Consider the following 25,767-nt stretch of genomic DNA (forward strand, 5'->3'; position numbering starts at 1 on the left):
CGTCCGCTGCAGATTCACTTTCGTCCGGCCGCGACCGCCCGCCACGCCAGTGAGAGAAAGTTGGTCGCGGCGAGCGAACGAGTCGCCAGTCGAGCGGGCCCGCGCCACGCGCTCCGCACTCCGTACGCTCGAGCCGGCGAACTGTCCTGCCCTTGGACTTCACATGCCCGTGCGCCTATAAACAAAGCGATATGGCCATGTAGAGGGACCGTTTTGCGCATCCTTGTGCATTATAAACAATGTGTGAAAACTTTGTTCGGTAGTTTAAAACTTAAATATATATTATTATAAGTTTCAAAGTTTTTGGACTAAATAGATTGTAGAGTTAGCCTATATTTGGGATTGAATGGACAATAATATAAGGACGATGCAGTGTTATCCGAAGTTATCCCCCAAACCGGAGCCGTTGGACGGAGGTTATGAGACTGAGATGATGTTGCCGGTGGTGCGGCGGCTTGAGCTGCCTGCCCCTCCGGGTAAGGAGTTCCGAGCACCGGTGTTGCTGGCTCCTCCAGCCCACTCCGTTATCCAGTGCATGCGCCCACCACCGCCACCTCCGCCACCGCCACCGCCACGGGTGCTCAAACCTCCCTCCTTCGAGGAACCTTCCAGCTCTATTCCAGATTTAGGTAAGTATTTTTTATTTTAAATTCATATCAGTATTGAAAACTTTCAAGAAACTTGAAAACATTAATTTTAATAAATTCAGGAGCGGCATAAAATTTACCGAAAATAACCGAATTTAAATACATTTTTTAGTAATAATTTACGTCCTGTACGTTTTAGAGTTAAATTATTTAAGGGGTCGTATATAGTTTAAAAAGTATAGTAATTTTAAAAGAAAAAAGACTTTTTTATAAAATTTTTAGATTGCCATTTTTTATGTATAATATTTTAAGTTACTACGTGTTAACGTTCGTCGGTATGATGGAAACTTAAAGCAACTTTTTTTTTTTTGGCATAAGCTTAGATAGATCATCGGTACGGCTAGAAATATTAGCCTTTTTTATGATATAGTGATGGGACGAAAAAGTCGTGCGCCTGGTGGTAAGCGACACGCTTATCCATAGCAGTTGCAGTGCCAATCAGAGATTTAATTGCAAAGATCTGAGGGGTAGTACCACTGCCCCCGTCACCCTGAGATATAAGTTGTCAAGTCCTATGTGCGTGCAATTTCACCACACACACACGTACTCTTCAAAACCGAAACGCAGTAATGCTCGCATTACTACTTGGCGGGAGAAACAGGGAGGTAAGAGAGCAGTACTTTCACAAGAAGCTCTACTGTAATCGATCTACTTACTAACCTTACTAACCCTTTTTTGTTTTGCTTGTATTAAGTGTTTTCAAGACCGTGGTGGCCCAGCAGTTATCATATTGGGCACTAGATTCGAAGATACCAGGTTCAGACGAATTTGGGAAACGAACGTCATTAAATTGGTCTTGGTGGTCTGGGTCTTGCCCAAGAGTTAAATTCATTGCTCTGGTACTCATAGTATCTACAGGCCATTTCCTAGTTTAAAACTAGGTGATTGGAGTGGTTGTCTGTTATATCATCACCATTATGAACCCATATACGTCCCATAGCTGGGCATGGGTCTCCTTTCAGGCGAGAATTTAGGCTATAGGCCGCCAGACTGAAAAAATGCCGGTTGGGGATTTCACACGTTTCGAGGGTTGTGGACCTTCTTCGACCGGAGGTTTCATCACAATGTTTTCCTTTGCCGAAACGCTCATGGTATATTTCAAATTATATTTCACACATAATGTCTGAGAAACTTCAAGATGCGAGCCCGGATTCTAATCCACAGCCTTTGCTTGAGATGCCTTAGGTCAAACCAGTTACTACGGCTTTGTCTATGACATTATCATTATTATAGTTCAAGGACATCGTTGTTACTTCATCCTTTTTGTGATTTTCACAGTAAACGGAGTTACTTTTAGGTAACCTAATAAAAGACCGTGCTAAAAACGTTGCTTCGACAGCAGGTAAAAATATCTAGAGCACAATACGAGCAATAATGATTGGTACAATTTTACTTTGCCTTGGCTGGGATTTATACTTCCTGCTTCGGAAAACTGTAACAGCGCATTTACAGCTACATAGCGATTTCCGGGTGACGACGATGACGGCCACCGCGAAGGTCACGATTATTACGATATGTTATAAATGCACCAATAATGTAAACCAAGCTCAACTTCCACTTCAAATAACTGCTGTTTAATTAAGGGATTAAACAAAGATGATATAAATTCAAGATAACTTTCGAAATCTTAATTAGAAAAGTTCATTTAACTCTCCACAGGGTAATAAAGTTTTGTTTTGTGTTACATAGATTCGTCGTTGAGGGAGCAAAATTATATAAATATTACATCCCGTGTACGTGACGCTTGTTCAGTTTTAACAAATAACAAAGAAAGAATATACTACTAACATTATTTTCGCAAATGCAAGATTAGATAAATATCACAAGGTCAGTGTAACTTGCGAGGACGCGTCATTTGGAGTCAGTAAGGTCACTTTGTGATAGCTGTGACAAAATAATAGCCGTATCTTATCTGCAATGTCAGTGGTAGCGCGGGCGCAGGTGCGCGCGACCTTTGCACCCTTGTTGATGGACCCTCGCTGTGATTGACGCCTATCCAATGACTCACTGACAACCTGATAAAGGAAACTGTACAGTGTTTTTTCCTGTAACAGTATTTCACTGAAGTGACTTCTGTTGCACAGCTATGTCGAAAATAAAGTACAAATAATACTTAGTAATATTATAATCATAATCGTCTTACTGGCAAGTACGTTTTGTTTAATCAATTATAAAAAATCCTGCAGACAAGAAAAGAACGTGATGTCAAAAAAATCATTGTCATTCTTGTGATGTCAGAATTCAGTAATTCTACACTAAATACATATACTTATGTGGCAAGAGTAGGCTGTAAAAGTACATGTTATCAACATAACCTTCAGCAAGAGTAAATTAAATTGCTTCCTACTGATACTACGATAGGTATCTAGTATTTATCATGGCTATACTGTTCCTGATTAGCTAGTAACAAACTGAATTGCAGGAGATATTTGCAGATTGTTATCTATTCGAGCACACAACAAGGACATTTGCTAATTAACTTCCAAGGTCAGTTAGGTTTTAGCGTGACCATTAGCCGGTTACTGTGTAAAAAGTGCTCTACTTTATTTGTAAACATGTTGAACAGTATGTAATTCTATTTTTTTTGTATTTTTTTATTAATTTTTCCAACAATATCATATTAAATGAACATTCTTATTCCACTGTAAAGTTTAAAGCTGCCATAACAGAACGTTTACGACATCCTAGGTTACGTGAATGATGAAACCATGCCTCTGACAACTTGTCTAATAACCCAGGAAAACGGCTTTTGTATAGATAACTATAAAAATTACAGAGTATTATAATCTAGGCAGGCAGGTAAGCAGATACATGCGATTGAGTACACAGGGAAGTTGCTCACAACCTTGGCCGAGGTCACGGCGCGTCACTCGCAACACTTATAATAAATTGTTTGATACGTAAACAACTTGCTTGTAAATTTGACTAATTGCTAACTTGTTATTTCCTTAGAGACTTTTAGTAAGTAGTCAGTGTAGAAACAAGTGAAATTCTGAACTACTGAAAGGTCTATTCATTGCGGGCGGGGCCCCCGTCGCCCGTTCGCTCCTTCACCCGCCCTAGCATGTCCTTCGCCGAGAACACCCCCACCCTGAGCCGTGACCGAGCCGGGGTCACGGCCATACGTATTTTCAAAGCACGTGCCTAAAGTGTCTATTAAATAGTTTAAGAACATTGACGCTATTTTTGGTGGGCAATTAATTGTTAATATAACACCTAGCACCTCACTTCTTTAGAGTTTCGTGGCTAAAATATACATTTTAACAAAGGAGTAACAAGTATAAAGGAAGCACTCTATGTTATAAGGTTTCTTTTTAAATGTGTATTTGTAGTATATATATCTGAGTACGTTGAACCAGGGTCATCCTACGTGTCTCAGCATATCCCTGTACAAACACAGTAAACTATGATGACGCGAGTCTCAGTTTGTTATATGAACATCTAACATCTTCTCGGTTAGAATCAGGGTCAACATTGAGTCTACTGAACTATGTATAATACATGAACCATTAAATAATACAATAAAAGTACATGCAGAAGTAGCATGCAACTCACATATATAATATATAGGCTATTCATAAGGAAGGATTATAACAAAGTTATGTCAGCCCTTATGTATGCAATGCATGTTATTTTATTAATCTTAGATTTATATATAATTTTATGTTATTTAATTTATTTATATAAAGAAATAATAGGTAAATTGATAATTTACATGTCTTAGATGTGAAGTTTCATATCTAATTAATATAATAACTTATTGCTTCCACCAAACCATAACGTTATATTACGTTATTTATCTTATTAAACAAGGGAAATCGTAATATATAAGAGTATTTAGTTAATGTATTAAGCCCAGCTCCAGCCAAAAGATTTTTGTAACGGAGCGCGTGATTTTTTACTAAAAGAAATATTTTCATAAAAAGGCAATGTTTACATCACATTTGAAACTGCACGATTATGCAAGCCAAGGAGACTCATAGAAGGTCACTGATAAGAAACTGCCAATGTTACAATCCGGCTTCGAGCTGTAAAAATGCATACAATCAATGCGTTTTTTATTTGCATTTACATTATTTCTCTTATAAAAATTACTAAGTCTTACGTCCTGGCGAACTCATATATTAGAACAATAATACTAAAATAAATGACAATATAATGTACAAGAAATACATAAATAATTTATTCAAGTCATTGCAATCAAGAACGCTTTAACTGGTTTTGAAAGTACCTATTATTCAAACAGGTATGAATACAGTATGTATATGCATAATATATGTTCTTTTATCCTTTTAACCTTTAGTATCTGAGTACGATGACAAAATTCTACGGACAACGAAGATGACTTATCGCATTTGGCAATCGTGGTAGATCAGAAAAAAGTAATTCTTAATATCCTATTTATGTAAATAATTACTTAATTTGAATTTGTTCTAAGTTTGTTTTGTTTGTTTTGCCTTTGTTTTGTTTTTGTTACTGTTAAAATGTTTTCGACTGAAGGACTTTGTATCCAGGTCATGCAATAAATATAAAAAAATAATTACATGTTTAAGATTATAAATGTGAATTTTATTCAAAAAGTATATGAATGCATTTCATATGATTGCATGAAAATAAATAAAAATATTACAAAATACAAGACAGCTCGAATTCAGTTGTTTTATTTTGATTTTGACTGACCTTCTAAAATAATTTACCCATTTCCGAAATAATGGTTTGTTTAACAGTACATACGACAACAGAGAACAACTTTAACAGTGAAATAATTGATAATTCACTAATAAGTATCAAAATCAAAATCTGATTCGATTTAATACAAACTCCATTCTGTATTACATATACAATGAATATATTTAAATTTACGGATTTTCACGGGAAGAAAATTTTCCATAATCGTCAATCAGTCACTTAACGGCTGCAATGTTCACGAAGCGTTACCACAGTCATCAATTATCCTTCAGTGGTCTATGACAACCTCGGTTACCTAACGGTTTACATCGTGGGCGCTGGAAGCGGAGGTCCCGGGTTCGATTCCCGGTAGGACCAATATGGGAAATAAACTTTTCTAAATAGGTTTTGGTCTGGGTGTTCTGGGAAGTGAACCCACTATGAATTTCGTTGCTCTGGTACTCCTAGGGTATTCTGGTATTCCCTAGTTTGAGACCAGGTAATTGGTGTCTTTGTATCATAGTCACATGCAAATTACAAGGCAAACCATATAATTGGTCTTATAAGTTTAACTCAGACGATTCAAGCATCTAACAAAAATAAATATGCAATCGAAAAGAAATGCAAGATGGTAGAGGTATCCTATTTTCCGGGGTGGACTGCGGTGGTGGAGGGCGGGCGAATCGCCCCTGACCCACGCGCTCAGCGCGCGTTGCCATGGTCACGGTCGATCGATGCTGTGGCGTCCGGGACCTACTATTCCTGAAATCTCACAGCTTTTTAATGCCTCTCTAATCCTTTCATATACGTAACTATCTACATATATATTGCAGAAGTTCTTGTTTGCTTACACTCTACTCACGCTTCCCCTATTTTCCGGATTTTCCGATCGTAGATAAATTGGTCCGCTTTCTTGCACGTTTCGCTACAAGAAATCGTTAATAGTCACAAATATAAAAAAAAAAATACAATGTATTTGTGATAAAGCGTGAGTGAAGGCTCAATTGGCAGACCAATTTCCATGCTACAAAAATCGTCAAGTGGTTGAAATGGAAACCTTTTATATCCTTTTGTAATACAATTATACCTAATATATATTTTATCAAAAACATACAATAAACAGCTGTCACCTTAAGGAATTCAAATATCTTATTGGTTCTGCGAAGAGAGGTAGAAGTAATATTTTACTTATAGATAAGATATCTGTAAATACTACGCACTTCTGTAGCGGGGTCAATGGCCGCGCGTGTAAAAATAAAGAGCTCCCTAAACTGAGTTGCCGAGTAGGGTGCACCCACGCCCGGTCTTTAAAAGACGATGACGTAAACTCACACCCCGTGCGATTTAAATACTCTGACATAGAACAGAACATTAGGTTAACCAGATGTCAATCCATATTACAATTTAAACTTGGATTTTTCAGCTGAGTTATGCAAAATTCTACTTTTACATTTAGAAATAGTTAATTCAGTGCAAAAAAGAATACAATTTTTTTACAACTGCTAATATTTAAAAAATCTACTACTTTTATTGCTCATAAAGTTATTGCAAAGAAGAAAATTATTTATTCTTGAAATAAACTGACGACTATAAAACCACTGATGTAAATACATGCGGACATTTTTCACATATAAATTCATATAATAAACTCGTATTTTGATGGTCTCCATTTACATTGCACGACCTTGGCCGGAGAACTTTAACAAGGCAGTGGCAAAAAATAAAGTCACGTATCGAAAATGCAGTGCGCGCTCGTTTGACGAGTTGCAGTTGCATTGTTATGCACGCCGTCGACGGCGACCGATTTGCAAACAATGCTGAACTGGTCCTTTTCAGTGTGATAGTTTTAGGACCAGAAAAGGGTTGTGTGGTAAACGAACCTTTGCTACCAGGCGATTAGAAGCGGCGAGGCGGTGACACGCGGTCACGGCGCGGCACCGCGGTGCCCTTGCCGCGTCATAGTGCGCGCCCGCTGCACGGCAGGTCATTGCATGGGCAATGTGCATACTTGGCGTGTATAGATCTACCACTGACGCCCGTCGTTGACGCTAAAGCACAGTCTACCGATTATATATTTCGTGATTAGATAAACACTTTACTTAAATGTTATCTATGTAATTATAAAACGCGAAATTTTGCAAGTAAAAAATAGCCTGCGTACATAATTATAATTCATTCTTTGATTCATTTTATGTTAAAAATAATCATATACGTCTCCCAATGGTGTAAGCAGAGCAGGCCTTCCCCTAATGATAATTATTAACAGTCTTATTTCAAATAATGGCCTGACTATATCTTTTAAAAAATTGCTATAAAAGAGGAGATGAATTAAATATTTTTGGATAATTATTGAGATGGCAAAAGTATTAAAAGCCAACTCGTTATCAAGTTTAAGACCTTTTTCATACACGCAAGTGTTTAACTACACCTACGCGAACATTCTTAAGATACTACAGTAGTATTTTCGATCCACTAATACGAAATCGGTAGCGTTATATGTATAATTATCATCCTTATACATTTTCTTATTACTTGTGTAAATTTTACCTGTATATATTGAATATAAGTAGCAGAACCACTGGAAGGTCAAAAGCAGCTCATAAACCGATCGTGTAAATAGTGCACGGCGGGCATGCGCTGCTGGTTTTTTTATGAGAACTTGGTGTGGCAAACTAGCCGTGCGCTCAGTCAGAAAATAGATTTAATTGTGATTTTATAATGTAAATTAAACAGAGACAAGATGGGTTGCTGCACTATTGTAGGCTGTTTATTTATAAAATTGATTATTTTTTGTGAGATGTGCATGCACACGTCTTTCTGAATGGATATCAAAGCTCACTAATGTGGCTGCCAACACACGCATGCGATGCATCGACGACGCACTCACTACTACGCAGTCAGTAACCAATGGAAAATGCGTACAAGAATTCTCGTATTTCCACGTCACTGTCGCATTTGCTCACACATGCAGATTCAACTTCCATCCTTGTCGCACTTAGGAGCTACAGTAGCTCTTTCAAATTGCATTGAATGCACCGCGCACTTTTCTTTGAAAGTATAAACTCCTCGTAAGCCATGTCGTCCTGGTACATTTTAGTTAAACTAACCGTTCATGATTACATACTGTTTTGCTGCAATGCAAAATAATAAGAGTACCAACTTTTTCTTTGTTACTGGATTAACAATAATATCAAGTTGTAAAACTTGTAATTCTTTTTTATTTTTTATTTTGAATTTTTGCTGCATTTGTTATTAGAGCTTTTAGATTTTTTTTTTCTATTAGCGTAAACCCCCTCTACCAGTATGCCATGTCTTTTGTAATCATTATTGCTTTTAACTAATTATTGTTTATTCGTTTTACATAATGTATACAATATATGTTTTTGGGTTAATTTTATGCTATTTTTGTGCGTATTACTTAAATTTATATACATTATAATATTTGTAAAGCGTTAAATCGTACGTTACGTGCAAGTACACGCATGACGTGATCGCGCACTTACTCGGCACTGCACTTGAGTGCAGCCGAGTACTAGGGCATCAGAACAACGAAGCAAATCCATTATTGCATACTTCTTTTGCATAACTGCTTTTGAAAACGTATATAAATACTACACCACTACTAATCTGACTGAGAAATTAAAAAAATATTGGACCTGTAAAGGACCAGAAACGTGGGTTTGTTTGAAAAAACAAATATACGCGATTTAAATCCGGAAAAATAGTTTCATTTCCAAAGAATAAAAAAGTTAATCTCCCAATAGGACCACCTATTGAATCTCTGTATCTAGTCCCAGACAGTTAGCACAACCACTACGCTACCAAGGTCGTTAAATAATCAAATCCAACACATGATGGGAAACATTGTATAATGTATCAATTCATGATGCTTTCACACGGTTCGATTAGTAAGTAGTACAAATAAGTGTAGTACGTGTAGTCGTACATTCTATTTACTTATTTGGAAAACATGAACCGGGAGCAAATTGTTGTGCCAACTTCAGACAAAGCCCATTTTAAATGCAGAAGAAATGTTATGAATAACACTCGGAGTACCGAAATGTCAAGACGTATACAACCCAATTTGATTGAGAAATAATAAACTCCCGCTTGTACAAATATTTTTCTTTATTGTCATCGAGAGCAATCATAATGGTTATATGAGTTTCATTGTATTGGATAGTGTGCGAATAAAACGAGTGACAGGCAAAACTTAATGTAACATAGTCACTGTCCCTAAATGGCAACCACAAACGTTCCACGACGAGAAAGGAATGGGAGTTGTCATGATTTATCCGGACTAAAATCTCACTTTTACTCAATACTCGGTTATTACACGTTGCAGCGAGCGAGCGTTAGACGCAATAGGTGTTGCTTTCTAAGCAGTGAAGGTGAGGTGCACGCTCGGTGCATTGCTCGCAGTTCAAGTTTAGAGCGGCGCGGGCGCAGCGATAATTGCAGAGATCGTTGTACTTCTAACGCCCTGCGCAGGGGCAACGAACGGGCGCAGCTGCCCGGGAAATAGATCCCGTCCCGACTATTTCAGAGCACGCCTGCTAAGATACCAGTCGCTTCTAAACGTTGCCTCTACGTGCTAACTCACAACTTACCTGTAACGTGAGAAGAAAAAATATAGACGAAGGTGCAAATGAATCAGATGAATGAATTGATGCCTCGGGCATTGAGGGAGTCGTTAACTTACTTAAGGTTGGGAGCTTTTATATAATGCTTAAAACAAGTTTTTTAAGTAGTTTTGCTACGAAACTAATTAAAGAGACTACGCAATACTAGTGAAGTCTCGCTCTCTACTCGTTTTTTTATTGTTTAGAAAAATTTTTTTTTGTTAAATAGTTACATGTTGTTTCACTAATAGGTCCAATGTATATTAACCGTGATTGCATAGTCGCAGGCCCACTTAGCGCAGCGAAGTTCACCAGGCCATTGCACTTTCGATACGAATCGCGGCGCCCGCGCATCGCGCGAAAGTGATTCACGTTGCATTAGACTAGATATATTGTTTGGTGTTCATTTCTTTAAGTGAGACTACAGACCCATTCAATTTGTTACGAGTTTACATAAGGTAAGGTGGGAAGAGATGTAAGAAGCCTGTATTTGATACAATTTCTTTTAATATTATTGTAATATACAAGCATATAAGTATAGGTAGACCGACTTCAAAAGTTTTGGGAATTACATCTGTTTGTAAAGTTTTATTGAAATCGGTGAGCAGAAAGTGGGTGAAATTCAATAAACCGGAGATATCCCCCAATTTGCCGTCCTTATAGTTGGAATATTTTCATCAAATTTGAGTTGGACGACGACCACCCCCTTTTAACAAAAGAGAATCATCTAAATAGCTTCACAAATGTCACAGTAATCCCGTAACATAACACAGAAACAAAAAGTCGAATTTGGAACCTCTTCCCTTTCTCAAGTCGGTTAAAATAAATTATTTACATCATAACATAGAACCATTGACTTACAATTATACATATAACACTATATACTAAGTTGAAATGTATTTTTTAGTCAACGTTATAAGTTAAGTCTATTCGAGCGAAAGAGAACAGATAATGCCACTGAAACATAGGTACTGTAGGTTAAATGTAAGAAAATATGTAAACAATACTAATTTGTACTTCTTTTCCAATGTAAAATAATGATAATAATTTCAAGTTTTACACCTGCTCGTCAACCATATAATAAAAAGGCAGCTAATACTAGATATGTAGGTACCATATAATTTCTAAAATAAAAATAATAATTTCAATTGTGTGCAATATAAATTACACCGTACATTATTCATTTATTGGGAAAAAAACTATTCTGCCCCTTATACATACTTCTAACAAAAAGGGGTATGTATTTCACAGAGAACCGGTCCAGAAAGACTGACCACAGACATTATGGTTCTACCATGCTTATTGGCTCCAATTATCACCAATAAATAACGCTATCAATATCTTGTAGCACATAAATCTTCTGGTAATATTGAAAATGAATTATTGATGCAATAAGAAAGAGTAAACGGCTATCTGGGTTTTATGCATCCGTTACGAAACTAAAGATACGTATTGAATAGGAGTAAACGTTGTAGGGCCACGAACGCACCTTGAGAACGGTTGCGTCGGTATTAGAGAAAAATATGACAGAACTTGTTCTATGGTTACATATCAACTTCATGTGAATATACTTGTTCATCTACCCTTATGACTACTAGAACTATATTAATAGTTATAAATATTATACATGTAAATATTTGTAACCTATTTTCAAAATTTGATAGAAGTGGAGATTTATGAACTTGCCCGGTGAAGTTTTGACTTTATGATGCATTAAATTATTACCATGTTTGAACAGCAACTGAAATACAGGATTTTTACTCCATTTCAATGATGAATCTATATTCTTATTTTTCTGTGAGACTACATACCAAGATTTATTAAAAATAAAACAGGAGCATCTAAGGTTGCTTAGAAGGCCACTGTCGTAAGATTGCAATAAAAAGCTGCTGCGTTAGAAGTATCTAAGCTAGTCGGGTGCAGTGGCCGCGAGTAGTGCCAGTGACCTGCAAGCGAGCGCAGCGGACGGCGTGCGCGTACCCCGTAGCTGCGCGCGCGTCGCGTAGCAGCGCTACGAAACAAGCGCTGTGGGAAAATATGCTATTTGTTTAATTATGGTCACTTTTATTGCATGCTACCTTCATATTAGGTAGTTAATTAATTCTGTCGTATGTTAAATAAACAAGCACTATAAATCCTATTAAGTTTATTATTCATTTCAGAATTGAGAGTAAAATAGGTAATGTAGTAGTAAATAGGCACGCGTTATATCCATAGGCTTAGAATAATAACGCATAGGAAACTGAAGCAAATTGAAGCCCCTTGTAGCTCGTGTAGACCCTTTGGGAGGTTCTACACGAGCGGGCGGGCCTTCAGTGCTCAAGGTCAACTTGCACCGCGAACAGCTCAAGAATTTTAGCTAAAAATGACGAAATGTGCAGTAAATGAGTGTAAAAATACGTCAGACAAACATAAAATAGATACTAACATCACATTCCACAAGGAAGTAATGCGTTTCAACTTGTATTTTTATATAAATATTCACTAAAACCGAAAATTAACCTACTACTAAAACTAGCCTACATGAATTTGATTTTTGCCTCACTTGTGACAGTTCGTTTGATATGAAACTATCATTCTTTGCGTTATTATTCTAAGTCCATAGGTATATAAACTCGTTATGACTAAATCGATAATGGCATTTGACGTCATCATTTTATCTCCACTCTTCTACAACAAACGACACTCCTGATTATTTCTTGCATTATCTCTATACCAAAATGGTCCAATAACAATTAATTTTCCAAAAACGAAAAGTCATGAAGGGCACGAGTGCTCCCTCCCGGGATAACCGATGACGTGTCTCTGAGATCAATACAGGTTTTCCCTACTGCCTAAACACTGAGAAGTTCGTGACTCATCGTGGATGAGTTCCTTAGTTTCGAAACGCCTACGCCTTCTATCGATCAGAGATAGTTATATTTTGCAATTAATTGTCCTGTGTAAACTGCATTAATAGTAACGCATGGTACGTAAAATATCCATTAGATATATCAAAAATACGGGTAGCATTAATAAAATATTTTCATGTCGTGAGTTACCATGGCGTAAAGCCTGGTAAATGCTGAATCTCACCTACGGCGAATTAGCTTACTATTTAGATTTATGTAACGTAATGCTTTTCTACTTTTCATTGTATTTTTTCTATACTTTAGTCTTGTAAGGTTTTTGATCCGAATTAAACGTCTTTTTGTAATAATAAATTCTTTTTTAAAACGTCCTTTTCCGCCGTCATTACATAAGTCGTGTAAATGATAATTATTACTTTTTTTTAACTAAATCAAAAGTTTGTAGAACTATATCTAAATACCAAGTTTTATTGAAATCTGTTAACGGAAAGAGGGTGAAATCCAATAAATCGGATTCTTCGCCTAATTTGCCCTTAAAGGTGGAATATTTTTTCAAATTTGAATGGAACGACTACTGAAGTACCCAACAAAATAAGAATAATTGAAATCGTTTCACAAATGTCGGAGTAATCGCGTAACATACACACAAAAAAGTCGCATTGAAGACCGTCACCTTTTTGAAGTCGGTTAACAATGAAAACGACGACTACACCGTTGCGGTAAAGTCCCATCTGTAAAGGTTTGCGTGGCCTTGTTTTCTATTAACACAAATAAGACAAAGTTACATTTGTAAGCCTTTAAATTGAAATGAATAAAAAATATGCACGGTTCCCAATTAGAATTAACCGTTTTATGCCATCGTCCACCCTTAAACCTATTCAAATGCTACTAGAACTTAAAATACAGCAGTAAACCAACGTTTAATACTTCAAACTAACAGGCAGACAAATTAGCAGTGGAGTTCCTTGTGAAAGAGTCCGTCCAGGGAAGTACTGCCGCCAAGCATTAATGTGAGCATTACTGCGTTTCGGTTTTGAAGGGTAAGGGTGGATGGTGAAATTACAGGCACATGAGACTTTGCAACTTATGCCTCAGGGTGACGTGTGTAGTGGTAGTGTCACTCAGACCTTTGCAATTTAAAGTTCTAAGTGGCACTGCAAATGCCGTGGCCAGCCGCTACTACCAGGAATACACTACGCACGACTTGTTCGTCCCGTCAGTAGGTGTCATGAAAAAAAAAAAAAAATTAAAATTAAAAAAAAACTATTACTTGCGTTTAAAAAAACGCGCATGTATTCATCATCAAAATTCATTTTTCAAATCCCATTGCGCGATTTTGACGAATGAATTCTGATGACTTCGAATTACTATGCAGTGACCGAAGCGTATAGCATCATTCAATTCTGCGTTTAAAGTGTTGTTTGTAATGTTAGATATTGAGATATAATATCGAGTTCTTAGGTTTTCGCGATTGTTACACATAGGAAATGAAACTATTTTTCCGGATTTAAGCTTCATACAATTTTCCGGGTTTGTTTGAAAAAAAAAACAAATATACGCTATTCAAACTAATGAAATATAAACTTATGGTAAATAAAAATAACAGGTAAATAGCATAAGATTAATAAAAATCGTCGTTGTCGTTGAATCAGAAATTTATCACTCTTCATATCGACACGTGCATACCTTAAATTAAAGTTATAAACACAAGCAAGTGCCAAGCAATCGCATAATATACGAATATGAGAATCCAAACATTGTCATATTCTTATATTATGTACCTTGTACTTCTGTCACAGTTCAAAAAGTGTTTGCTAGTATTCTCATACTGCATAGAAATATACTAAAATATTCTATACTATCAGACGTTATTATTCAAATGACTGATTTGTGATGCACTGACCCGACAGACGCGAAGTCATCGGTCGGGTAGAGCCGAATGGCCAAGCGTATTCCACAGTTCCCCACAATTAACCATTTACATTTTCCTTCACTTAGGACTATGCTAAACTGATTTATTAAATTGTATTTGTGTTATGAGCAGAAATTTGGTGTCAATGTATTTACGAAACATAAAAAGTGCAGTATGTTTTATAAAAACGTTTAATCATTACAAAATCGTCAATAAACGTTAAAGTTTTCAAAAGTTAATGAATTACTTATGCAATATGAGTCAAGTAATAAAATTTACAATTTAACGGTCATATCCTAGGTTCTAAAAAGGCGTTACACAATTTTCTCTATGCTTGAGCGCACGATGGAAAGTGCGAGTGAAATTATGCAGTGCGCTCCATACTGCATTGACGTAGAATTATCGCCTAATGGATAAGTCGACTGCGGAAACTAGCACCTCGCATTAGAGATTGGAAAATGAAATACTCATTACGAGGTTAATTAGCTCATATCCTCGTTTCCTACATCCCAAGTATCAGTGGCATGGTATTAAAGAGAGCTAAACGCATTTTAATTAGAGGAATTCAACCTCTGTCAAACGTTTTCCAAGTAGGAGACAAATTTTGGAATAACTTAGGAGTGGCAAATTTTATTATTTTAGTAATAAATTTTATTTTATTTTATTGAGGACAAAAAACAGCAGTTCAAAGCTAGTAACAAACGGTCTTATTAGTAATTTGTACATAATTATGAACTACCAACAATATCATCCACGAATTACTATAATAATGTTCATGTTGCTACTTAATTATAACATCTCAAAAATAAGACATTAGTTAATACATAATGATAACATTGGAAGACGTGTTCTAAACTCCAAATTCCAGTTAATGATGCTAGGTACTCAGTAATTCTATGACAGCTGCTCTAAATTCAGTTTATAATAGGTGTACAATGTTTAAATCCCTAAAACGATCGTTATACAATTGAGCGAAACGGCGCGGTACGCGCTTGCCAGTGTTCGTATAGTAGTGAGCCACTGTAAATAACGAGTAATCGCGCACACGCGCCGATTATAATTTATTTATTCTTATTTTATGATTCTTTTATGTTGTTGAAACTTAAAAAATATACCTAATATTTTCTTCTTTCTTTTCTCTTTTGTTTCTTTTTTTCAGCAAGATGAGTATATAGGGCTGTCTCGGGTATTATAATTTCATGCCTACTCTGTTTATTATTTAATTACATTAGAAATCTTTTTCTTACTGCGTTGATAAAAGGAAAGCCAAGTTAAGGCGATTGGACAACTATTATCGACAATAATTTTGTTAAAAGACTATCATAAGAGTGTATTTACTGGACTGGTAGTTTATCTCTGTTTTATTTCTTATAAAATAAAACAGAAATGATTTATGAAAAAAAGATTTATATGTACAACTTCACGCGGTTGCAATCGTAAGCACTTATTATATGAAATGTAAATTAATGAGCTCACGGTGATTTTCGACTGATATGCTTACGCAGGGCAGTTAAGATGATAATGGTGTAATGTCGCGGTATATCAGATTTAGCGAGAGCGTGGTTGCGACTCGGCGGGTGTGGCGGCGGTGCAGGTAGAGCTGCGTGCGGTGGGTTTTTGCTCGGCCGCATACAGATGCGGCTGCAGCGACCTGGCACGGACGACGACCCGCTCTCGGCGGTTGACCCTGCTGTGCCAGCTTCGCTTCACACGATGTATTATTCACGCCGCTTTAGATTTTCATCGAACACTATCAAGTGTCATACAGCTAGACTTTTAAAAATAGTACCCACAAGTTATGTGTCATTTCAGTTATTTTTTAGTTAAGTTAACTTAATTACTAAATTAACTTAACTTTAGATTCTTAGTTTTCGCGGAATCATGTAACCAGTTTAGTTTTAAATTTCATGAACGTTCAATTAAAATATATTACATTTTCCTATATATTCAAACAATTTCGAACTAGCTCATGTTAACGAATTTAGATGTTCATATTGTGCATCGTACTATATCAAACTTTGTATTTATAGTACAAATTCAAAGTACTTACTGCAAAAATTACGTTGCAGGAGAGTGGCAAAAATTGAAATATCTTCTTATGAGCAATTTGCATTACCAGTGGATATTGATAACGTGGGATTTATTAAGAGTTTCCAACGCGTATATTTATCAATTGCACAGCGTCTGTTGCTCTCTCTTAGGATCTTGTGATAGTTTGTAAAGGATGGAAAGATTGTTTAGACAAGTTTCGAGGCATTATCGAAGTGAGTTGCGAAGTGTATAGTCTGGTAGCGTGAGTCGACGCCCGCAGCCAAGGCCCGCGCGGTCAGGGACGCGATATCTAACTCAATAGTGTCTACCTCGCAGAAGACAGACTCGTAAATTATAGTGATTATAGGATTTGAAGTTAGTTATTGAAATCACTCTTCTGATTATAGAGGTGTAAAAGCAATTTAAAATACGCAATCATTTTAAGTCATTAAGTTATTACGTTGTTTTCATAATTTAAATTTTCATTTCGTTTCCTAACAAGAGCCTTGTATGAATATTGTGATGTACTTACAATACGCCAACTTACGACAATACACTACTCTCCCTAGTATATGCGTGTGTTAGTGTGGAGTGTTATTTGCAAAACTATTTTCAGCCAAAAGGTCTTTTACTTTTTGACACGACTCTTTTACAAAAAAAGTAGTAATATTTTAGCGTCTCATCAAAAAAAATAAGTAAGGTTCAACAATATGATTACCAAATCTGTGATTGATATGATTACTCCTAAAACTGTCATATAAAGAAACCGAAAATCTTCTACATGCGATGAGGTTATCATCACGTCAAGTACACACTCTTTTTCTCATACACACAGAAATGCGTACACAATTAAGTTTCAGTGAGTGAGCTATTTAGACAGATTGTACAATTTAGATTAATTTAATTTTACTTATTTTGTTGTCTCCATCAATCAATATTTCTCTTATTACACTATTGCATGAGTGTATATCATTTTGCATAATGTATGTATATATAAAATAACGACATTTATTAAGCCATTGGAAGGTTTGTTGTTACTTATAGTACAGGTTTTCCTTTTTTTAAGTACCAGCTGTCATATGTTCTGATTCATTTCTATTTTCTTACTGTACACTATACGTGTTGTATTATTATTATGCAAATAAAATTGTTATTATATTATTATGATTATTATTATTTTGGATATTTATTTTAGACTCTCGCCTCTCCCATGGCCTAAAATCTTATTTTATTTTGAACTTTTTAATCGGAGAGGTGGTATTCCCCGGTAATAGCACAGTCAGATGGGGTCAGGGTCATTATTTAATTAATATTTTTAAGCTATTACCGTTATAATTTATTTGTAACTTGCATAACATAAAATATCATCGTTATCATAAATTTGGATGTTTAATTGTTACGATTAATTGATACGGAATATTAATTCTTGAAGGCACTCGAATATGATATCTAATTCTAGTATTGAACTTTTAACGACTTTATTTTTAAAATTTTGAGAATCATGATTTCATTTTAAACAAACTGGTTACAATGCCACAGAAAGAAAAGTGACGTAGTGGAGATGTGCATATGCAAAAGAACCGCCTTTCGGCTGCAGACATATTTTTTTGAAACAACTGGCCCACCTGATATTTTGGAATAGTTCTAATACTTCAGCAACTTTTGCAAGCAGGTGAGTTGAGTTGGGTCACTACAACTCACGAAAGTTTGAATGTATTCGATTGAATAACAACGGAGCGCATTCGAGACTAATATATAAACATATTTTTAAAATATGTACAAATTACAATTGTAAGAATATCCCTAAATAACATTGTACTCGGATAATAACACTTTAGATTTCATGAATGAGCTACAATTCTTATTTTCCAAGCAACTTTTTTAGACCTTACCTCACAAGAAATATGTGCTTTACAATACTGTAACTAAGAATGGGGCTTACGTCGGGCTGATAGTTCTCGTAGTAACGCAGGACGTTACTGTGAGCTATTAATCAGACTGCAGATTGCCAGTGTGTCTGACTGCACGCTGGTTACACGGTGCGGAAACGAGGTGCGTCTACCGTCTGGCCCCACACCCCTGCCGGTGTACAACCCCCACCGGGTGGTGCTGCACCCTCAGTTCCTGTAATTCACTCTCACTAACCCACTGCAACACAGTCAATCATGCATATCGCGCCGTCTATCTAATTCAAGGTGATGGCTATGGTGCATGCAAATCGAGCCACCCTAACTACCGGTGCGCCGTTTCGGTTCAACAAGGAAGCGTGATGTAGTTCACTGCTCTTTATGTCTGTTGTATCTAGAAATAACATTGGGGACTATGTAAACATTACGTTTTGTGTGTTTGTTATTACTTGCTTTCTTTCGGTCCAAGAGAAATGGCAAGAGATTTTTTAGATTTAAATTTTCACAATGACAACATTAAATTTTAATGTTTTGGGTATTTACAACGATGAATTATTTAACGTTTTCATTCGGGTATACTAGATGCGCGAATTCCTAGCATTGCCATAGATAATTCGTACCCATGGTATAATAAAGTTATATGTCAAAAGTGCTTCTATTACATGAAAGTAATAAAAATAAAAAGAACTACGTGAAACGAATTATGTACAATATATGAAATATTATTACTCTTCTCTTTAGGCATTAAATAGTTTTCAACTAATTTCGTTCATAAAACCTTTAACCCTCTCTGCTGAAAAATTTCATTTTGCTGATGTGGCCTTATTATACCAAGGGTGTGAATTGAAGAAAACCATTTTTTAACCACTTCGCACCTAATATTGCGATACATTTACACTGTGAAACATAGGGATTGAAACATTTTTTTCGGATCTAACGGAAAAGTACCCGTGGCACTTTACAGGTCCTATAGTCACAGCTAGTGTTGAGTCATGGAAAAATTTCCATTTTGAAAAAATCATATTTTTTCGGTTATTTTTTCTTTAATTTTCCACATTTGACGTGGACACCTGTCAAAAGTTGAAGTTACTGAACGAAAACGATGGAACCACTAGAAAGGTTTTTTCTCGGTTGTGAAATTATTTTATATGTCGGGTCGACTATTAAAATTGGATACTACTTATTCTAGTATCTTCGTTACTATTAGAGAAGGTTATAATTTGTTATCTCAAAAACCTCTTCATAAATTGTTCGTCTCCGCTCCCCTGTGTCTTTTGTTCGCGTGTCACACGTCGCATCACTCAAAAGCAGTGTTTTCTTTTTGTAACGTCTGCAAGTCGGTGCGGTGGTGAAAGCGCCAGGGTTGCGGGGTGGGGTGCGGGACGCGGGGTGTCGAAGGGGAACTGCCCCCATGTCTAGACTGGGTCGGTAGTTTTCCGGGATTCAGTCGGCTTTGCCTGCAGTGCTCACCCACTCACAACACTGTACGTAGCTGTACAAATGGCTATGTGCAGCAAATCGTCTGAGGACCCTTGCTGCGTACGATGCGATTTTGTATCGCTCTATTCACGTAGGTATCCGAATAGCTAAAGAGGAATGTAAGCTTTTGTCAGAAGGGCGCACTGGGGTGCGTCGAATCAATAACGTAACACTGAAATCCTATTTCACTGTACGCTTGGAAACAAAGTCAGGGTTACGGAGACACTGTCTAATCAGTTATACATCGATCCAATTCACCTTTACTATTTATATTTCGTTGGATGTTTGGATATTTTCTAGGATGTTTTGTCTCAAACGTTGAGTGTCAATGATATACTTGGTGTAGCGAATAGGACTATTATACTAACCTGAATGAATTCAGGCTAGCGTGAATGGATTCGCTGAAATTTGTTCTACATGGCCATTGGACACCATCCGGTGCAATTCAAGGAGGTATCTCTTGGAAAGCAAACAATCATTCAAGTTCGCCAGTAGGCGCGTCTATGAGTCTCAAACAATAGCCAGTTTCCCTCTAATACGCCTTTGTAATACTAATCTATTATTCTAGGCAAGTGAGAACTCTGTCGTAAAGTTACAATACACACAACATACACACTTAAAAAATTGGTCCCAAAGAAACCATTAAAACGGAAAGTTTATTTGCACTACTGTATTATGTACAGCTTTATCTTAAAGACGCTTTTAAGGAAACCTCAATTCAAAAACACTGGATACCAATTGCGTAAACGGCTTCCCCGGGACTGTATAAATTTAAAAGAAAAATGGTCTGGAAAGCGAAAGAAAGGAGAAAACTATTGTCAAGAATTTTTCCTCTTTGTTATTACGAGTGTTTCTTTTTGATTTAGGTACTAAGTTCGTAATAGTTTATAGAAAATTAATTAACTTTCTTACACCCAGTGTATTAAATTATGATTCACGAGAACGCAATCTATTCTAATTTCAGCGTAGTCCAAAAACATATCTTTATTTAGGTTTACCACGGCGAGACGAAATGCTTACCTTTAAATAGTGGAGCTAATTGCGTTTCATAACAGTCGCTGAAGGGAGCTGAACCTAAGTAGTTATTTTTAGTGAGGCACGCGCGGGGGTGCGGATTGGGAGGGTGAATGCGGGACGGAGGGGTCTGAGAGGGGGCGCCGGTGACGCGGAAGCGTAGGGCGGGCGGAGGGCGTTGACCGTGAACGCAGGGAGGCATCGATCGGTTAGCCATACCCTCGCGCAATGGGAAAGTCTATATCGCTATGCTATCGCTGCCGGTGTCGAATAAGTGGTATCTAATTGACCAGCAACTCCACCTACCCATGCAATTTTATTCTCGATAATCACTGCCATTGCACATCACCGTCATCTCAGAAAATTCCAAAAAAATTAATTAAAAATATTGCACTTGTACATCTATATAATAACATACAACACATTTTTAGTTAAATATAATAACTTGACTATATCTAGAAGAAAGGTTTTTTCTGAAATATTAAAAAGATTGATACAAAGAACTTAAGAACAACATTTGCATATTAATAAAATCGAATTTTGACAAAACAGACAAATCATTGTGATAACCTTGAGCGGGTCAAGACGCAGCGAATGCTATGTTGTGCGACCATAACCTTCCTCAATGAGTTTATCTTTAATCTTTAACGAACGAATAAAACGCACTCAACTAGAGCGTGCAACATTCTTATCAAGCTTTATTTATAATACATTACAACTTTAAAACATTGTACTAAGCTATGTAATGCTTCAGACTATAAAAAGCTACCTACATTATGTACTGGTCACATAAAACTGTTATTTTCCAGTATAAGTAAACAGTCAATCAGTGTCCCAGTTACTAAAAGATCGCCGTAATGCTTATGTACATTGTTCTGTTGTCGCTGTAATTATCAAATAAAGACTATTTCACACGTTTCTTTAATTAATTTCATTTCATTCATAATCATCTGTGATTGTGGACTAGCTGAATGCAATGATGTCTGCCATATTATGCAAAATCAGTGAATTATATATAGTTTGTATAATATGTCCAGTGTAACAAAATCCATTGCGGGTGCTAAAAGTAATAATTAGAGCGGCAATGTATTGCAATCGATCGCTCATATTCTAGGAACGTAGTGCACTGAGGTAGGACCCGTTTTGCACTTGATTGAGTTTTACGCACTTGACTTAATTTTCCAACTTTCGAAAATAAATACAAATACAACGTTTGTAAACAATAAGTACGGTGACTTTTCGTCACTTGCTGACAAGTGACAATAAACATAACTATACATAGAATGATTTGCTTCAAGTTTAAGTTACGCCTATAACAATAAGGAAATAGAATTACATATTATTATAGTATGGGTATTACTTACTGTATAGGTATAGTTGGTGTACATCAGCCTGGTGCAGCAAGCGAAATAGCTTATGGTGAAAACGGAAACTCAGCAATGCTGATCCTTTAATATTTTTGTCCACATCACTTACCCAGTAATGTAATTTCTGCGTTAGTAAAAGTCTCCTTTATTTCATAGGTAAGCAAATGGCACTTGAAATCGTCATGTTGATTGAACTCTACCACTCATTCGTAAGGCATATTCCCTTAAGAAGAAAGAGCAATAAACTCTAGTGGTTGCTCTTTGTAAATAAACATTTGTTCTCATTTACAATATTTATTTCAAACATTATAGTTCGAGACTACCTGCAAGAGCTGAACTACCACGGATTATTGTCTTCCAGCTTTAGTATAAACTGTTCACTATACTTTCAAACCTCGTGAATGGCAAATTTATTTTGTTTTGAGGAAAATAACCTATTTTTATTTTTGTTATTTTCTATAATATAAATAAATATATTTAAGTAAAATTTTGTACAAAAAGATTGTGCACATTACCCAAAATCCCAATTCTTTCACCCCTTCAAGGAGTAATGTACGACCTCTTAGGGTAGGCCCATTCCCTCACAAGAGGGTCCGATGAGCCCCTCTCCAGCTTTTTTTCGAGTGTTTCAATTATTCAATAATTTTTGTTCCTTATTTCCTTTGAGTATTTGTTGAGTCATAATAAAGTGAGTATTTTTAAACTTGTATGAAAAGATGTTGATGTAATATCGGCCAATGTTGGCCTCTCGCACACTGAAGCCAGCCGGTAATTTGTAGCCGAACCGGGATGTTTCCTATTGGGTTAGAAAATAAGAATCATCATTATCTACAATTCAAAGACATCTTGTAGTTGCTGTTACTAGAAGCAAATAAGGTAAACATTCAAGTTTTTTCTGGACTTACTTTTTTAAAAATAGAACTAGATTTGTTACTAAAACAAAACGAAAATAACACAAGAGTCACGTATACATCTCATGTGTATGATGTATACGTAAAGGTGAATTATTTGCTTGTGTGTGTTTTGTATGTTATATATTGCGTTATTATTCTAAGATGTATATCATATGTACGTGTGTTCCACACAGAAACATAATGTACTGAAAGAGATCACATTTTCTCAATAACATTACAAATATGAATTATTTTCAAAATTACAATGTTGTATAGTAGTCTAAGCTTTACTTTACTTACCCCTTTATCTTATGAATATTAAGATAGTGTACAGTTTGCTGTTATGACTAAGCATGTTTCGATCTTATTACGTATCGGTAAGACTCAGAACTGTTAATTTGTCTTATGTGGTAGACTGTACACCGGCACCGTCTTGACACCCTACATCTCTTCGATCTTACGGCGAAATAAAAGTTAGTAGGGTGTCTTGGTTACGAGGGTAGTTCCCGGTTCTATAGTATACTTATACTTACCCCATGACATACCTATGCTTCTAACACGAAGGGTCTCCCCTTGCTGCGTAGTATAAATAGATAGAGCTTGATTAATGATTGTATTTTCACATCAATATTTCAGTTTAGTTTAGACTCTATCATTCTTTACAAAGTTGAAGTTGGGAAAATTTATAATACCGATACGTAAGTTTTTTTTTAAATAGCTAAGCCAGCTAGCTAAACTTACGACAATTCCTTTTATTTTGTCACTGCAATCTCAAAGGCAAATACCATCACATCCATATTCCTCATGACATCCGTATAAAATAATCAAATTGGGTAAATCTTTTTTTGCTTAGATAAATCGACCACAAACACAAGAAATGCCATTACACAAACGCAATTTCCTATATTTTACGTACCGTGTAAAAGTCGGAACTTGGAACCCTAACATAGTAATAGACAAGGAGACGGGTAGTGATAACAGTAGGGGTGCAAGCGCGGGAGGGGCAGGCTGGGTGAATGTCGGGCAAGGGCGGCGGCGTGAGTCACGGTCGCGATCAATACTGCAATGGAAATGCGTGTCGTCCCGCGCCCTCCTCGTCCGTTGCATTTGCCCGGGCGGAAATCTTCAAGCTTTCAAGGCGAGGGTTGCTGAATATTAGGTTAGGTATTTACTACCTAGAAGTTTGTAGCATTTACGTTTGTTCATGGAGCAAAATCTGGCGATAAAAATCTGTTAAATGAGATATACACATCAAAAGTGTCTGGAGATCAAGGTATTTTTTAAAATTTTTGTATACCCTATTATTGTTAATTTAAAATATCAATTTAAGTTTATTAAATTATTTATTTAGTTATTTATTTTTAAATTATTAAATTTACAAATCACTATTGGTGATATAATAAAATAATAAGCAACAGAGTGTTCTGACTACAAAATAACAGAGTGTTATGAATAAAACAGTTACTATGGTTACTAGGCTGCACGGTCTAAAGATCTTTGCCTTTCCGTAAGGAAAAGTACATAACAATCATCAATAATTTCAACAATTCGACTGTATTTTTTTCTTTTATTTAAATTGTTTATCATTTCAGTAATACCTATAATAGTTATAAATAGTAAGCGGAAAGCCCCTCGGTCAAAGCAAAATGAAATGTATTATGCTACTAATAGCGACTTTGCTAGGGGCTTTACGTTGAGACCCCAATTATGGATAAATATCATTGGTAAATAATCTACATAATATATTATCTGCCTGTATAGCTCATTCCCAATAGGTATAGATTGTCACATCTGTCCACGGTACTACGGTACTGATAGATACTCTTTGAAAATATTCAACACCAAAGTAAAATACTATCACTATTGATAGTGTTTTGTTTGGAACACATAGTTTCTATGTTTGTTCTTGTTTAAAGATTGAAGTCGTTGTATGAAAGTCATAAAAGTAATACGAATTACGTGAAACATATTATGTCTGTGTGAAATTTTATGTCCTCTATTTAATTACAAAAAAATAATCGACTTTTTCGTTCGTAGAGCCATTAAATCTCATTCTATAAGATAGAGAACTTATGGAAGGTTGTAGTGGCAACAACAACTGGGTTGACCAGTGATCTCAAAGTCATGTTTATTAAACAGTTTTTCATCGAAAATAACAAATTGTAGTATTGTCGATGCCCTATCGTTACAGCAATTCATAAGTATGATTTTGGTTTGTTGTTTTGGTTATCCCAGTGAGGTTAACTGCGGATCTTTAAAGCGATTATGATTTTCAAAGTCATAGACGTAAACTCAGTGCCAAATATCTGCACCGGCGAAGTGGCGTATCGTAAAAAAAATATAGTACGTAGGATTACTGTAATTTTTTTTCCCATTTT

At 36.1% G+C, this 25,767-nt stretch overlaps 1 protein-coding gene across 1 annotated transcript in view; it reads left to right on the forward strand.

Annotated features, from left to right (window-relative positions):
• The first annotated feature begins 327 nt into the window (after window positions 1-327).
• Window positions 328-25,767, forward strand: part of LOC113237238 (ecdysone-inducible protein E75) — a 115,056-nt gene continuing 89,616 nt past the window's right edge. The window contains exon 1 of the mRNA XM_026473600.1: window positions 328-629. Within this exon, the coding sequence (XP_026329385.1) occupies window positions 347-629 (283 nt within the window). The 5' untranslated portion in view covers window positions 328-346. The remainder of the gene's footprint in view (window positions 630-25,767) is intronic.

Source organism: Hyposmocoma kahamanoa, unplaced genomic scaffold (assembly GCF_003589595.1).
Source record: "Hyposmocoma kahamanoa isolate Upper Pololo Valley unplaced genomic scaffold, ASM358959v1 93, whole genome shotgun sequence".
Taxonomy (NCBI): Eukaryota; Metazoa; Arthropoda; class Insecta; order Lepidoptera; family Cosmopterigidae; genus Hyposmocoma; species Hyposmocoma kahamanoa.